The sequence below is a fragment of the Rhopalosiphum maidis genome, chromosome 2, assembly GCF_003676215.2.
Source record: "Rhopalosiphum maidis isolate BTI-1 chromosome 2, ASM367621v3, whole genome shotgun sequence".
NCBI classification, from domain to species: Eukaryota; Metazoa; Arthropoda; class Insecta; order Hemiptera; family Aphididae; genus Rhopalosiphum; species Rhopalosiphum maidis.
Window position 1 is genome coordinate 90,003,112 of NC_040878.1, and position 15,751 is coordinate 90,018,862.

General features: G+C 27.3%; 1 protein-coding gene across 1 annotated transcript; it reads right to left on the minus strand.

Annotated features, from left to right (window-relative positions):
* Positions 1-4,515: 4,515 nt before the first annotated feature.
* On the minus strand, positions 4,516-8,886 carry LOC113553766. The gene is made up of 4 exons (XM_026957277.2): positions 8,741-8,886; positions 7,264-7,460; positions 5,733-5,789; positions 4,516-5,555 (listed from the first exon to the last, which is right to left on the minus strand). Exons 1-4 carry the CDS (start codon positions 8,793-8,795, stop codon positions 4,698-4,700), a joined length of 1,167 nt encoding a protein of 388 aa, XP_026813078.1. The 5' UTR covers positions 8,796-8,886; the 3' UTR covers positions 4,516-4,697.
* Between the last annotated feature and the right edge of the window lie 6,865 nt (positions 8,887-15,751).

Below are 15,751 nucleotides of genomic sequence, written 5' to 3' on the forward strand. Positions count from 1 at the left end.
ATCGAGACACCCGGCTTCTCGTATCTTGTCTGAACGCCGCCGCTACCCTTAGGGACACGCATGCACGTGTGTGTGTGTGTGTGTGTGTTATATATATATATAACGTGTGTGCGTGTGAGTTTGCGCGCACACCCCCGCCGTGCCGCCATTCCGATGACGACGTTATACACTATATATTATATATTATATAGCCCGAGACAACTTCCTTTTCGTTGTGGAGCGACGCCGCCACCGCTACCGCACCGGTTTACACTGTATTTATACCAATTGGTTCCTAAATCGGACCCACGTTCGTTTGTTGCAGATCGCTCTTAGCGTGTGTATAGTGCCTGTATGCATATATCTATATGTATATAGATGCTGAATTACCGCCGGCTTCGCCCGAGATGATGTCAAGAAACATATATTTTAGAATAACAGTATACATTTATTTACGCATAGCCAATGCACAAACACTTAAAAATTAAAAATTTGTAGCTAAAAACACTGGTTTACAAAAGGGCGAAATTATGCACTCAGAAGAGTATTTATTTGCAGAAGTGACTGTGAAGAAAATTTAATTAAATTTCGCCGATATCCTATTGCAAGTTGCAACTGTGAATCTTGAATCCTGATATAGTATTAATTATTGTTTTGTAGTTATAAATTATATGGTTGTATAATATTTGATATGTATAATATATATATACATAATACATATATACAAGAATATTAAACGTTATTATATTTTAAATCTTATGCCTTTTTTTTTCATATTACAGAAAACCCGCTTTTGATAGTAGGAATAATACCATTGGTGTTGCAACTTTATACTTGTGGGATTAATGATTACGGGTGTGGTGAGAGTAAAATAACTATATGTTTTGTTGATTCTTATATTTTTATATTTCCATTCTATGAATGGAAAATAGCAAAAGTTATATAGAAAGCTATTTAGTTGCTTGTATAATATGTATCACTTATGGTTTGTAGGTGCGACTAGGTGGGGGAAGGGGGCTTTAAGGGCGCCCTCGTGAAAATTTCTATAAAAAGAGTGAATATAATAAGTGAGCTTACTCACTATATAAGTATATATACTCTAATTCTTTAATATTTATTATTGTTGGTTCTTAAGATTTTTTTATCTTATAAAAAAGGTACCTATCCTATTTTTTTTTTTTTTTAATGTTCTTGATATGAGCATTTCTATATGTTTCCTTTGTCTTGGTTCCCAAAAATCTTACTTCAGTTGTACAATGTAATACAATGTAATTATTCATTAGTTAACTGATGCGGTGATATACATTGAAAAGGGTGAAAGCAATCGGGATGTCACAATCCACTTTGCATATTATTTATAATTTCAAGATTAACACAAGATTCACATCGAAATTTCTATACGTGTTATATAAGTATTGACTCAACTAAACTTAAATACTTAAGCATAATATAATCGCATTGTATCATTGTCATGCCATTATATAAAATAAAAATCGATCTGACGATTAATAGTTTTATACGCGAAATTATAAGTATTGTAGATATTGTGAAGATTACAAATTACACATTTATGTAGTTACAGTAATACATTTATCTCCTGATATCTACCTGTAAATTATAATAATTAAGATATAATACAACAATTTTTTTAGTTAGAGACCTTTGAGACAACAAACATTTTTATAATATTATATTATAATATTTAACTTTATACACTTTGTCTAATATTTAGCACTTACACGTAATAGGTACAATATATAGTAACAATATTATTATGTAAGAAATCCATAAAATTGTTTATTTGCTACATAAAAAAAAAAAAATTCAATAGAACTTAATCGTATAACAGATATATGCATGTCCACGCACAAGGAGTAGCTGATTAGGTATAAGTTTATTATTAAAATAAAATACTAAAATCATACATATGATCTCCCATATTATAATAATACAATAGATTAACATTTGATGATATAATCTGTAAATTGAATATAATACGTGGAATTCATTTTTTATCATATCAAAATATATATACAAATCGGCCTTTCATCCCACTGTATGAGTAAGAAAAAAAATACTATTATTTAGTAAGTAAATTCCTATGTTTATAGTATATATAAAAAATAATTGTTCTACCCTTTTTTGGCTTCTCATCAAAACATTATATAGTTTTAAATTGATTTATTTTATAAACGATTTAAAAATGTGTATAATATTATGACATATCAAGAAATCAAGGAATTACCTTTAGTTTTGTAAAAAATATGTATATTTATTTGTATTTATTATGTTATATTATGTATCAATAAACTTTAATAATCACAAACGCATCACGAATAAAAAAAATTAAAAATATAACAAATTTGATGGATAAGACGATTTTATTTTATTTTGCATATGACTAGATAATTAGATAATATTATAATATATATTTAGGTTATATAATACCTGTACTATATAGTTATTATAATAACTACTATATATAGTATATTTAAAAGCGTATTAATGTATACAAATTATCGTGCTATAAATATGAATTTAGTTAATTTAAAAAAAAATAAATGAAAATTTATTTTATTCATTTATTCTTTTTATTTCTATAAATTAAATTTAGTTTTTGAATATTGTTTACTATTATCATATCCACCTATTTTGTTTTTATAACTACATATTATGCTAGCTATATTATAATATTGGTAATTAGTGTAATGTATAACCATTAAGTATATCTATTAATACATTTTAGTTTTTAATTTATGGTAAATAAATCTATAAGAACTTGTATTTATCTTCTTAAAATAAAAACTTAAATTTATTGTACTTACAGTATTTATTTATTTAAAAAGATTAAGGCTCAAAAAAACAGTATAAGCAAATATTGAAGTTTATATAAATATTTAAAACTAATAAGAAGAATATAGTAAATTGTATATAAATATATAATCATTGTTCGAACACGGATACCTTTCCCGCCATCGGTTCAACGTTCAACCGGTCCTTCTAAGGTGATTGCGACTGTAGGACGAAAGTTCGCCAACGTTTGTCAACGTCGCCGCTCCATCGCAGCCGACACAACTGTCCGGTTGCTCGTCGTTTTGTTCTTTTCCGGCGTTCGGACTTTGCGGATCCGTTACGCCATTTTTACGCGATCCTTTTGAGTGTCAGTGTGGCACCTCGATAAACGATTTCGTTTGGTTCACCGTTTTTCGCGTCTTTAGCGATAGTACAGTGTGATTACAGTTTTGTTTGTTCGACACCCAGTTCGAACGACACGTTTTGTCGCCGACGACAAGTCGTACGAACCGCGTGGTTTCGAGTGCCCGCGGTTCGTTGTTGTCGTTACGTAAATAATAGTGTGTTGTGACTTTGTGAGGAAAAACAGCGTTACCTGGTTACTTCACTCATCTGGCACGTCATCTCAAACCACTGTCGTATTTCCAACGTAGAGGACCGCGGTAACAGCTCAGCTTCATTGGCCGCAACCGCGCGTCTACCGTTGTGTCACAATCGCAGTCGTCGTGGTCATTGGTAAAGTTTATTTTATCTATTTATATTGTAATCTCCCTCTTACGGGCGGACAATTTTTTGCTAGGTTAACTATTATATATTTTGTATATTTCGGGCGCCCATTATTTAATTATTATTATTTATTGGATACGTCAATCTGTTTATTTATTATAACTTTATGCGCATGGCGCTTTAAATTGATTATATTATTATTATTATTATTATACCAACCGACAATCGGTGGGTAATCCATATATTCCAACATATCGCAAGTCGCGGCCGACAACCGCCGTCCTCGTAGGAACGGTCGCAGCGCAACAATCGTACTAAATGTTAGTATATAATATAATAATGTAATATTATAATTGTATAAGTTTTTGATTTTAATTCATAGTAATATGAAAAATATTTATCTGTAAAATTAAGGTAGTACCTATATTATTTAAAAGATAAATTTAAAAAATGTTACTTATATATGGTACAAAAATTGGTATTATTATGTTATAAGAAAATATTTAACGTATGATTAAAATACATACTATTATATTGACAAAACGTCCGATCATTTTATCAATGGCGAATAAATGTATTTCATTCTTACCTACAATAGTCTACAGGTATATCAGGTGGGCCAATCGGAGTAATTTTGACAGCCATCTTTACCTTTACACCTACACCTGTACTTCAAGAGGTAAGTATTATAACTATTGCTGTTGAATATAATTTGTCCAATGACACACATTTTCGAACCCCTTGTAAGATATGGTTAAAATGATTTTCAAATTACAAAAGGAACCCCCGTGCAGAGGGTCAAACATAAAACATGTTATGATTTTATATTATATTCGGCATATTATTTGTATTATATACTAACGTATAAGTGCGTCTTTGTCGATCTCTTTCTTACTACTTCTCTCTTTCTCGTTTCCTTTCAAATTCTAAGAAACGTTGTTTGGGTCGAAAATAACCCTAAAACTGACCTTCAAACCAACTGGAGAAAGAATGAAAGAATGTTTGGTGTTATCCATAAATAAAAAAATAATAATATACATTTTTAATATATATGAGACATACATTAGTATGTAATTGTTACATGTATATAATACATTAATATCTATTATACACAACAATGCAATAGTTTTAATTTAAACACTTTTAATTTAAAAGTTATTTTATCTGTTTTTATAACTTAACGTAAAGCCGATATTTATTCATTTATTTGACATAATACCTACAGCAACATTAGCTACTGCAGGTTTCTCTTCCTCGAACGACTCATAATATGATCCAGATCCTGATTGTGACACATATGATTCATCAAGTTTTTCTTTTTTGGCAGGAGGTAGTTTTTCGTCAATTTTGTTGTTATTCGTAGTTTGATGTTTGTTGTTTTGTTTAACATTTTCGTCAGATAATTCGTTTGTATCGTAATATTCAACAGTTTCATCTGATAGTTCAAGGAGGAGTTCACCATTTGTCTTATCCTCTTTGTTTGCTGTTTGTTGATTTTTAAGTTTTGGTTGTAGTTTGTTTCTGTTTAAATGACTATTTTGTTGTTTATTAGGATTAGCACCTGTTATTCTAGTCGATGGTAATGTGTTAGCAACGCCATTTTTATTAGGTACTATATTTCGAAGTGAAGATATAGTTAATCTGTTCGCTGTTTTTGGTGTCGTTGATGGTGATGGTACAATTTGTGGTGTTGGTAAAATTAGTAGTGGTGCCTGTGTTAATGTTACAATCTGTGGTGTGGGTGAAATTAGTGGTGATGCCTGTGTTGATGGTTTATTAGTTTGAATGATAGGGGCATCTTTAGAGTTTAAGTTTATGGCATCATTTTTCTTTTGCTGTTGCAATAAAAGATTTAAAAGATCATTACATTCTATAGACGTACTTGGAATTTTCTTTTTAATTTCATCTAACGCTGTTTCTAACGGATTCCGAAGAGCTATAAAAACGTTACTTAAGTCTGGCAAATTATTAAAGATTTTTGCTTTTAGATCCTTAAGATTCTCTTCTTTAATAAACGGATAATTATTGATAATTTTGCCAACAATATTTCTCCAAATCTAAATAAATAAATAAAATATAAATAATGATGTGTAAATGTTGCAAAGACTTAAATTTATTTGAAATAATCCATTTTTTTTTAAATATAACTTAAAATAGTTATCAAATGCTATAGTTATAAGTCTATATCATAGTTTATCTACTTAAATATTTTTTCCCGAAGTACGAGTAGGTACCTTATTTTTCTTATTTTCATCTGGAGTATTCGGTGCTGAAGTACTTGATGTTGGTATCTATTCAAAAAATATTACAATATTATAATAATAATAATTATTAGTCTTAAAAATCAGAACAAATTCCACTAGATGCTATATTAAATTTTAAGCGCAGTGATGAATATTGGATAATTGGGTTTACAATGAAACATGTTTTTTATTTTCGTAATTTAAACTTCAATTTTAAATAGGGTTTTCAGACTTTCAATTGTAAATTTGATCTAGTTTATACATTGGAGGTCGAGAATTTTTAATAAATAATCAGAAGAAAAAAACTGGAAAACTGGAACATTTACAAAACAACTTGTTGATTTTTTTTTTGAAAATAAATAAATATAACTGTTAATACACGAAATTTAAACTAAATATTTATATAAGCTCTATTTAGACAATATTATACATAATTAATCATTACTGTAATTTAAATATATCTAAAATATTTACAGTAACAAATTTTATGTTACAAATGTTTGAAGTTCAAATTTGGGCAAAATTAAATATTTAAACAAAAACAACGATTTCGCTTCAAGTAATTTTAATTACTTTATTATAATTCAGTAAAATATTAAACATAGATAATTGAAAGGTCGAAGCTTTTCGTCATTAATCTACACGTATTTTTTCAAATATTTAGATTTACTATAATTCTCTTACATTATCCTATACAACTATATAATATTCTTACAATGTGAAATTCTCAAGTATATTAATTATATTAATATTAATAATTATATTAATAATAACGATAAGTAATAAATAGGGCTCCGATGTTGTTGCATTTGCATCTTTTTTCCATTGTTTGGGTTGTTTTATAGGAAATTATTTTTTTAGTTTTAACAATTAAAATATTGGAATTTAATTGAGAACAATAAAATATTAATTTTAAAAATACAAACTAATAGTCACACAAAATCAAAATTAAATAATAAATAAGTTATTAAATGGATGGTTTAACTTTTAAATATTTATATATAGGTAGTATGGGGCACATAATATTTTTTTTGAATTAAGCTGCTATTATATAAGAGACTATAATTTACAGTATTTTCATGTTTTCCGTACAAATTTTGATTGTCAGTGAGTTGAATCGAAGACCTTTTTAATGTATTCCGAGAATAGAATTTTTAAGGGTATATATAGGTTTAAATATAAATGTCTTAATACATTTTAATGAAAAATTGGATTCCCTTATTAATACATCTTCCTAAAAAATCCTTATTTGACAGGTCACACGTGTTTTCTTGCTTTATAAAATCTCAAAAATCTCAATTTATTCTACCTATCTATTTATTATTTTTAAAAGTTTAATATTTTATAAGACAGCTACCTATTGGTAAACGCCCTTAAAAAACTTACGTTCGCAAAATAGATTTAAAATTCTATACTCACTGTCTTGAGAGTCAATAACTTTGTACGGAATACCATGGATACACTCTGTATATCTGCTGTAAGTAATATAAATACACAGAATTTAAATTGTAATTATATTTACCAAATTTTGGATAACATTGCTATTGTCCAATGAATTGTCTATGTATTCGTCGCTCAAATCGCGACCAATACCATCAAAAACGTAAATAACCGGTGGGGCACACTTGCAAATTCCCTTTTCACAATAACCGAAGTCGAATCCACTATGCTTGAAATAACAACGAGCTTTGCATATTGATCTAAAGCAACTGCTACAGACTAAATTACAAAACATAGTTTTAATTAAATTATAATATTTGTTATTTAGACTTTAATTAAAGTTGGGGTTCCCGGTACAGATTTCTCCAAGTGCGCCTTATATGTGGCTACAAACCTATATCGTTATAATTTAATAGATTACAAATTACTGTATAATAAATGTGTTAAACTTGACTGAATGTTAAATTATTGTATACGTATATCTATTACGTAAACTATAAAAACCTATTCTAAGCGAAGAAGGTTGGTAGATAAATAGTCGTAGGTACCTAAGAATATTTTACGATATATTAGGTATATAAATTATTATATCTAAAGTTGATGTTTTGGTTTTTTTTTTTTTTTTTTGGTAGGTTGTGATGGGATGAAATCATTTTTTCCAAAAACATCGTAAATATAATGTACTGTAGAATATGAAAATAGGTTTTGAAATAATTTATAACACGTCTAGTAAATATTTTAATATTTTATGAAAGTTTTAAATTTCTGATTATTTTTCTTTCTAAATTATAATAAAGAAATAAATTAATTTTATCTAAAATTGGTGTTGCGTAAAAATTTCCGTTTATCCTCTTTTTAATTTTCATTAAATTTTAAGGGACATACTTAGCCTTGCAGAGTATTAACTAATTCAATTTGCTACCAGCAACCAACCTAAAAGTTACAGGTTGAAGCAAATTATCTCCTCTAAAACGTGATAACAGACATAAAAAAACATTAATTCTATAAGTAGATAGGTACGTCTTAAGCGTAATTATTCTGAAATGTCAATAGATTATAAATTATAATAATATCACTATGTATTCTTGCTCTATTTTATGATATGAAGTATTATTTAGCCTAACTTAAAATATGTTTCTAAATTTCATACAAAATATGCATTACCTATTTATATTTTTTTGATAATATGTTCTATTTTAACTGCGTACTTTTTACTAATACCTGTATATTGTAAAATTATATTTAAAAAGGATAGGTTTGTATCATATACGTTTTAAATTAATAATTTAATTAACAATTATAATATAATTATACTTTATTAATTTCAATAAATAATATAGGTAGGTACATATATTTTTATGTTACAAAGGATACAAATAATAATATTAGTACTAGTAATAGTTAATATGCATAATAAACCGTACATTTAAAATTACACCTAATATCGACTCAATATTTATAAAAATTAATAACATATTAATAATTTATTTTGGTATTTTCATTTCTGAGAATAAAATATTAAAGTTTAATAAAATTAATCTATAATTAAAAAAGCTTACATGTCACGTTGATAATCAGTATACAGCATATCGTTTTTAACAAAAATGATTGCATTGCTTTATTCGTATTATTATAATATTTAAACTAACTTAAAAATAATCAACCAGTTTATTACTAAAAACTGTTTTGAACATTAGAGCAGTTAGGTGTGTGAATACTTTTAAATATTATTTTTAATTTTTTTTAAATAATAAGTACTTGGTATAGGTAATTAAACTAAGTCTGTCATTTGCACATTTGTCGTTTAAAATAATTATCTTAACACAATTGTAAACTATAGTGAAATGTTTTATTTTTATTTGTATGGCATTGCATGCATTTCGTTTCCGTTTAATAATAGGAACATTTAAATATTTGCTAATTTATTGTCTCGATAAGTAGGTATAGTAGGTATAGTAACTGACGAAAAACTATTAACAAAATAAATATTGAAATCCCTGTTCATTACTGAATTATATAACGTTACCTACATTTTTCCGGAATCTCCTTTTTGGAACAAAAATAATTCATAAAAGATTTCACATAATAATAAAATTTTTATATTAACTTAGTATAAAACGTAGTTTTATAAAGTAATAAAACTCACAAGAAGTCTGTATTTCATTTTAGGTTTCTTTATTTATAGTGATAGATATTATTCCATTATTTATATTTGGAAATGCGAATATTTTTTTTTCGTTTAACTCCGACTTTTTGTCCTATACCTTATCATACTTGTACATGAGTTTTGTGACCATTATTTTCACATCAGCTTGTTCGTTAAGGAACTCTGAAAGCAGAGTAGAGATTCAGATAGTGATACCATATGTTACAACAACTGTCAACTACAATAATAACTTTTTGAAATAAACAATTAGAATAATAATTGTATTTTAATGTTTAATACAAATTGTAAGTAGGTACCTGCTATGTCAGTAATAATTGGTGCATCGGTTCAATTTTCATTTCCACTAAAAAAAAAATATTTAACCAGGGTTTTACATTTATTCTAATTTGATTAGTTTATAACTTTATTAAAAATCAACACAAGAACAAGATAGATACGAGCTACAGTACATGATCCGTTATAGAGTTGGCCAAAGAATATCGAGGTAGAAGTATAATTATTTTTGCAAAGAGAAACATGAAATTTAAATTATAATATATCGTTATTATACGCGGTTTCGCAAAAAATTAAATTTCATACGTTCGTAATTTTTTTCCATAATATTGACGATAGAATATTTTTGAAAGCCAATTTTTTTTATCAGCATTTCAAGAAAAAAATTTTAGAAAAATCGAAAATTTCAATGGTCTATATAAATTTTAAATATTTAATCGTAAATAGATAACGCTAATATAAACATTTGGTGAAAATTTCAAGTATTTAAAATGATTTGTTTTTGATTTACAGCAAAACAAAAAATTGATTTTGTCAAAAACATGGTTATGTGTAAAAATTCCCGTTTTTCCGTTACTATTTTAGGGTTTTTCCTGACGTTTTTGAAAACTAATGGAAATTTTTTACTTTTGACCCCCCTCCCCCACCAAAAGTACCAACTAGATTCATTTTACTTTTCAAAGAGGGGCTGAAGTTAAAAATCAAAATATTATTACTACTCTAAAACGTGATGACAGACACAAAAGTAAAAAAATAATTTAAAAAAATATACATCATTGTAAAATCAATACATTCATCACTCCGTTCAGAATCTAAAATCAAATTATTATTCTTTTTAAAAATGTAAAAAGAAGCGTCAACATTTTTAATGTTTACGATAATATACAAATTTAAAAATTCAAGCTTAAAATAACGATTTATTATCAAATGTTTTTAGATGTAAACAAATAAATACAATATCCTAGACACACATCCTAGTAGACTATAATATGTCAAATTGAAATTTTTCTTACTTTAATTGCTCCTCAATATATTAATTTCAATATTATTTTAATTGTAGGAAATATTAAATTGGCGGATTCATCGTTTGAACAACTAAATAATCACCATGTATGTAATTTACATTTTAAGCCCACGGTTTTTAATAATATTGAAACACAACAAAGACTAAAACAAAATATAATTCCAATAAAATATGATTTTACTGAGTTGCCAATTGATGTGGGACAATACATTCCAACTTCATCTTTAAACGAATTTGAACACCCCGAGTCACCTAATTTACACGTTAAAACACCCACCACAGTGTACAAAAAAAAATATCCGAGAACACCTATTGAATCTCTTTATCTCCTGGCTACATTAAATACATCACCGTCTTTGCCAATTTTGACTTATGAATATTCTCCATCAACAAGTTCAATAGTTAAATCATTTATAGATATGCTTTCACCTATTAGTACTCGAGAACGTCGTTTATACAATATAAAGACAGTTCTTTTTCCTAACGAACAAAGCATAGAATCGTCAAAAAAACGCCTGGAAGACATAATTAAAAAACAAAATATTTTGTTAAAAAAAAATTCATCTACCATAAGTAAATTAATAAAAAAATTACAAGTTACTCGTAATAAATTTAATTTACATAAATTTAAAAATAATATCGCATTTTCAAGTTTGGGATCTAAAATAATAGCAAAAATGCAAATGTTCCATAAGCGTAATTCAAAATCATCCTGGACACTAGCTAAAAAAAATTTTGCAATAAATTTATATTATGAATCACCTGCTACATACAAATTTCTTAGAAATAATCAACTAATTATTTTACCAGGTGAAACAACATTACGAAGGTTGATAGGGAAGTCTAAATTTTGTCCCGGTTTTAATTCACTCTGGCTAAAGCAAATTAAAAATAAATTAAATACAATGTCAGTTGATGAAAAATACAGTGTGTTAATTTTTGATGAAATGAAAATTAAATCTTTTTTAGAATACTCGAAATATTTAAATATGGTCGAAGGGTTTGAGGATTTAGGACACAGAGGTAAAACAAAAAAATTGGCTACGCAGGCCATGGTTTTCATGGTTCGAGGGCTATACAGTAATTGGAAATTACCATTGGCTTATTTTTAGGTTAGGCTCATAGGAAATACTTTTCGGTTTTCCGTCAACTTGGAGGTTTAAACAGAAACCCAACTGCTCGAACCTTTAGAACATCATTTCGGTTTCAAGCAAGCAAAACATAACCTCATGAAAGCCTCTGATTCATCAAATTGTGAAAATGATTAAAAGTGAAAAGTATTATCATATTAATAATAAATAAATACCTAGTAAATTATAACCATTGCAATTATCATCTATTATTTAAAACTCTACTTTTCATTTTTTAGATTTAATTTTTATGACTTCATTTGGCATAATTTTGATATTCTAATAAATGTCAAATGTCAATAAGGTCAACTTAATTTAGACAGTTCTTACAATACGATCCCGATGTTAAATGTGATTGACTAATGACTATTATTGATATTTGATATTAGTCGTCAAAACATTTGAATGGCAAACTACTAAGAAAAAATGCATTTTCTGTATTAAAAAATAACCATCTATTGGTAAATATTTTCTAGAAATACAAAAATTCATAAAAAAATAATTTTAAGGGAATTAAAATCTCTTATACATACAATCTTAAATACTATCAAAGATTGATATTATTAATTGGTTATTTTTTTTTAAATTTAAGAACCTTCATCCGTCATTAATAAAAATAAAAATCACTTGTATGTTCATGTACTTTATTTTAGCTACCTTGCTACCTATGACTAAATATTATGAATTCAATGCGAACTCTTAAGAATCTCAGGGTTCCAAAGCAGCTACTAAAGAAGGGGCCTTTTAAAAATATATTAATAAACTTTTAATTTGCTTTTAAAAATTTATAAAATATGGTTCTAATACACATTATTACTTTATATATCCATAACAATATAACATAATATTAATTTCCAAGTTACTACCTTCCTCAAAATAATATTCTTATAAGCCTATTTTTATTTAAGTCTTAAAATAAATAAATAATATATTCTATACACGAAATATTTCTCCACGTTGATCTATTTTGTATTTTGGTATAGCATTGTGCTTTAACTTTCTTCTTTTGCATAGAGAATAATTATTAAATTTTTTAATTAAACATTTTTCAACCAGCTGTGTTCTTGAAAAGTGTACGAAACAAATCCTTGCTATTTTTTTATCCGCAATATTTAAAAAAAAATTGAGTATGTATGTACAATAGCTAGTATACTATGTATTCATTATTTTTATTGTTTATGAGTATCAACCAATAACAATTCATTGGTTTTTTATTATTAATTAAATATAAAACGAAACTATTATATACTATTACCATCTTTCAATGTCTGATCACCAATACCACAAGCAACAAACCATATTTTATTCCGAGTACTAGGAGACTTAGGTAAAAGTTTAAACGTCTACACGTATATACCCGAAGTCGTATATGAAAATCAGTAAAAACAGTTTCGTGGACGAATGTGTATAGCTATTCAGTGCAGGCAAATTTCGCTTAGATCAAACCAACGACGACGACTGAATATAAATTAAAATTGTATTATATTGCACTATTGCAGAATTAACGCATATTATATTAGCCACCCCGTGTGTGAAGGAAAGCATTTTCTCTTTTGTACCTATACGAATATATATGTCGACAAAACACTATTCCACTATACATAATATGAGTTATTTACCAATTTTTATTTTCGTTTTTAGTCATTATTTCCGTAAATTATACAAATATTTATGATTATGACTTTTTTCTATTAAATAATCTTAAATTATGTTTTACAATGATAATATTAATATTTAATACGGTCATCAGTAATTTTATAAAATGTTTATTCATCTATATACACGCGTAAATCATTAAAATATTCACATGACAACGTCTAACGGAATTTTTATTCTATTAATTAACAACACAAAAAACAATTAATTTTGTATTCAATTTTGTAGACTTATACGTTATCGAAATTCGCGGTCAGCATCAAGTCGATCATATAACACATGAATAATTACGAATGTTGAAGACGTTTGTGAATAATATCCAGTCTCGGATTGAGTTCGGTTGATCGTATAGTAAGGTACCGACTGATGAGAACTCAGCGCTTTGACATACCTAATCCAGCTATACCCGCTAGATTTTACCGCAAATAGTATCCGGGAATGACGTACGTGAATTATATCTCCGAAGACTTCGAGGAGTCTTTCAGAGTCATCTTTGTGCCGAATAAAATCTATAAAACGACCGGAACCCCCAAACAATACGGTAATACCTAAGTTTACGGACATAAAATCGCCGGGTAGAATTCCTGCTTTACCTTTTTGACGGGAAACTATAATATATTATAACCAGTACCGAAGAAATGCTCCGTTCTGCAGCACTAATTGTTACCATGATTATGGTATGAGCCCGTCGGGGACAATTCTATATGGCAAACGGCTTGAAAACAGCAATATAAAAGTGACAGGATAAGTCTGTGAACTACCGATTAACTGTGTGTAAAATTTGAAATTAATTATAAAACGTTATTATTTTTAACATATCTACATATTATTTAATAAAACGTATACAATGTCATTTTTGACGTTTGCAGTGGCGATTCACTTTATACTCATGTATATAGGTATAATGTGTTCGGGATTATTGGATTTCTATGTTTCTAATAAATAGAAAACATTAGGGAAGTAAAAAAATGGTTGAAATATTAATCCCACTTTATGTATCAAAAGTCAAGACTATAAGCTGATTTTAATTTTTACACAACTTTGTCAAAGTTGTAGAAGATTTTTAGAAAAGCACCATAGTGGTTTATAAAATATATTATTGAAAAAGTCGTAAAAAAATATCTTTGTTCAAAAATGTTGTTAAATCAACATTAATTAAATATAGAAGCGAAATGAATATTTATTAACCAATTTATCAATATTTTGGTTAACATAGCAATGAGTTTACCCGTAGTCCTTGAGGATGGCTGGACGGTCCGAAAGAAACTACAACTGGCATGTATTATAAGAATTTCTTATAGAATTTAATTTGAAATTTTAAAAATAGCGGTATAAATGTGAAAAGTTTGTGGTGAGTCGTGAGATAATACCTATATAATATTCCATTATAATTGTGCAAATGTGCAATGTTTTACAAAGCATGTAGTTTGGAACTATCACTTTAATTGTTTCGTTAATGTAGAACAAATATTAATATAGTTGCTTATTTAAAATTAATAAATTAATATGAACATTTCAAAGTTCAAAGTCATAGAAGTTTTATTTCAAAACAATGATGTGTGAAGAGCTATAGTACCAATATATTAAATTAATTATTCTACATTCTCAAATCTAGATACATGATTGATTAGATATAGATCAGTCACTGCTTAACGTGACAAAATAATATATTGAAAATAATACAAATAGGTATTCAATCGTTTTAAGCATAACATAATATATGTTAAATTATAATTTAATTTATTTGATGAAATACTTTGTGCAAATATTGTATGCAGACTAATTAATAGATGATTTTTGCACTATTTATATAACTACAAAATTGCATATACACTGTACATGATGACTTTGGTGACGGATGGTACAAATGGTACAATGGGCTACCACTGGGCACTAATCTAATCACTTCAATTAACCAGAAATTCATTAACCCCCTTTTAAACACTAATTATAAGCAAATTGCTAGTTTCTCTTGATATGTGGCAATTTGAAGTCTGGTATTTACGCAATGATCATTATATAGGTACCACTTTTATTTGCATTACTTCTAGACAAAAAATTTCAACCTGCGCTAATTTATTTCAAAATAATATAAAATTGCAGAGTAATGCACGTGAACTCTAAAACTAAAACCAAATTTATTTATATGCAGTGGCGTTCAAACCCTCTCCCTCCCTGAAATGTATGATTGGTACGTACTTGGTACTGGCATTGATTTTGATTGTATAATTAATTGGAATTTAAAAATGGAACATTTTTTTTAACCCTTCCTGAAATTAATTTCTTTATACGCCACTGTTTATACGTAATTTTAAAGATG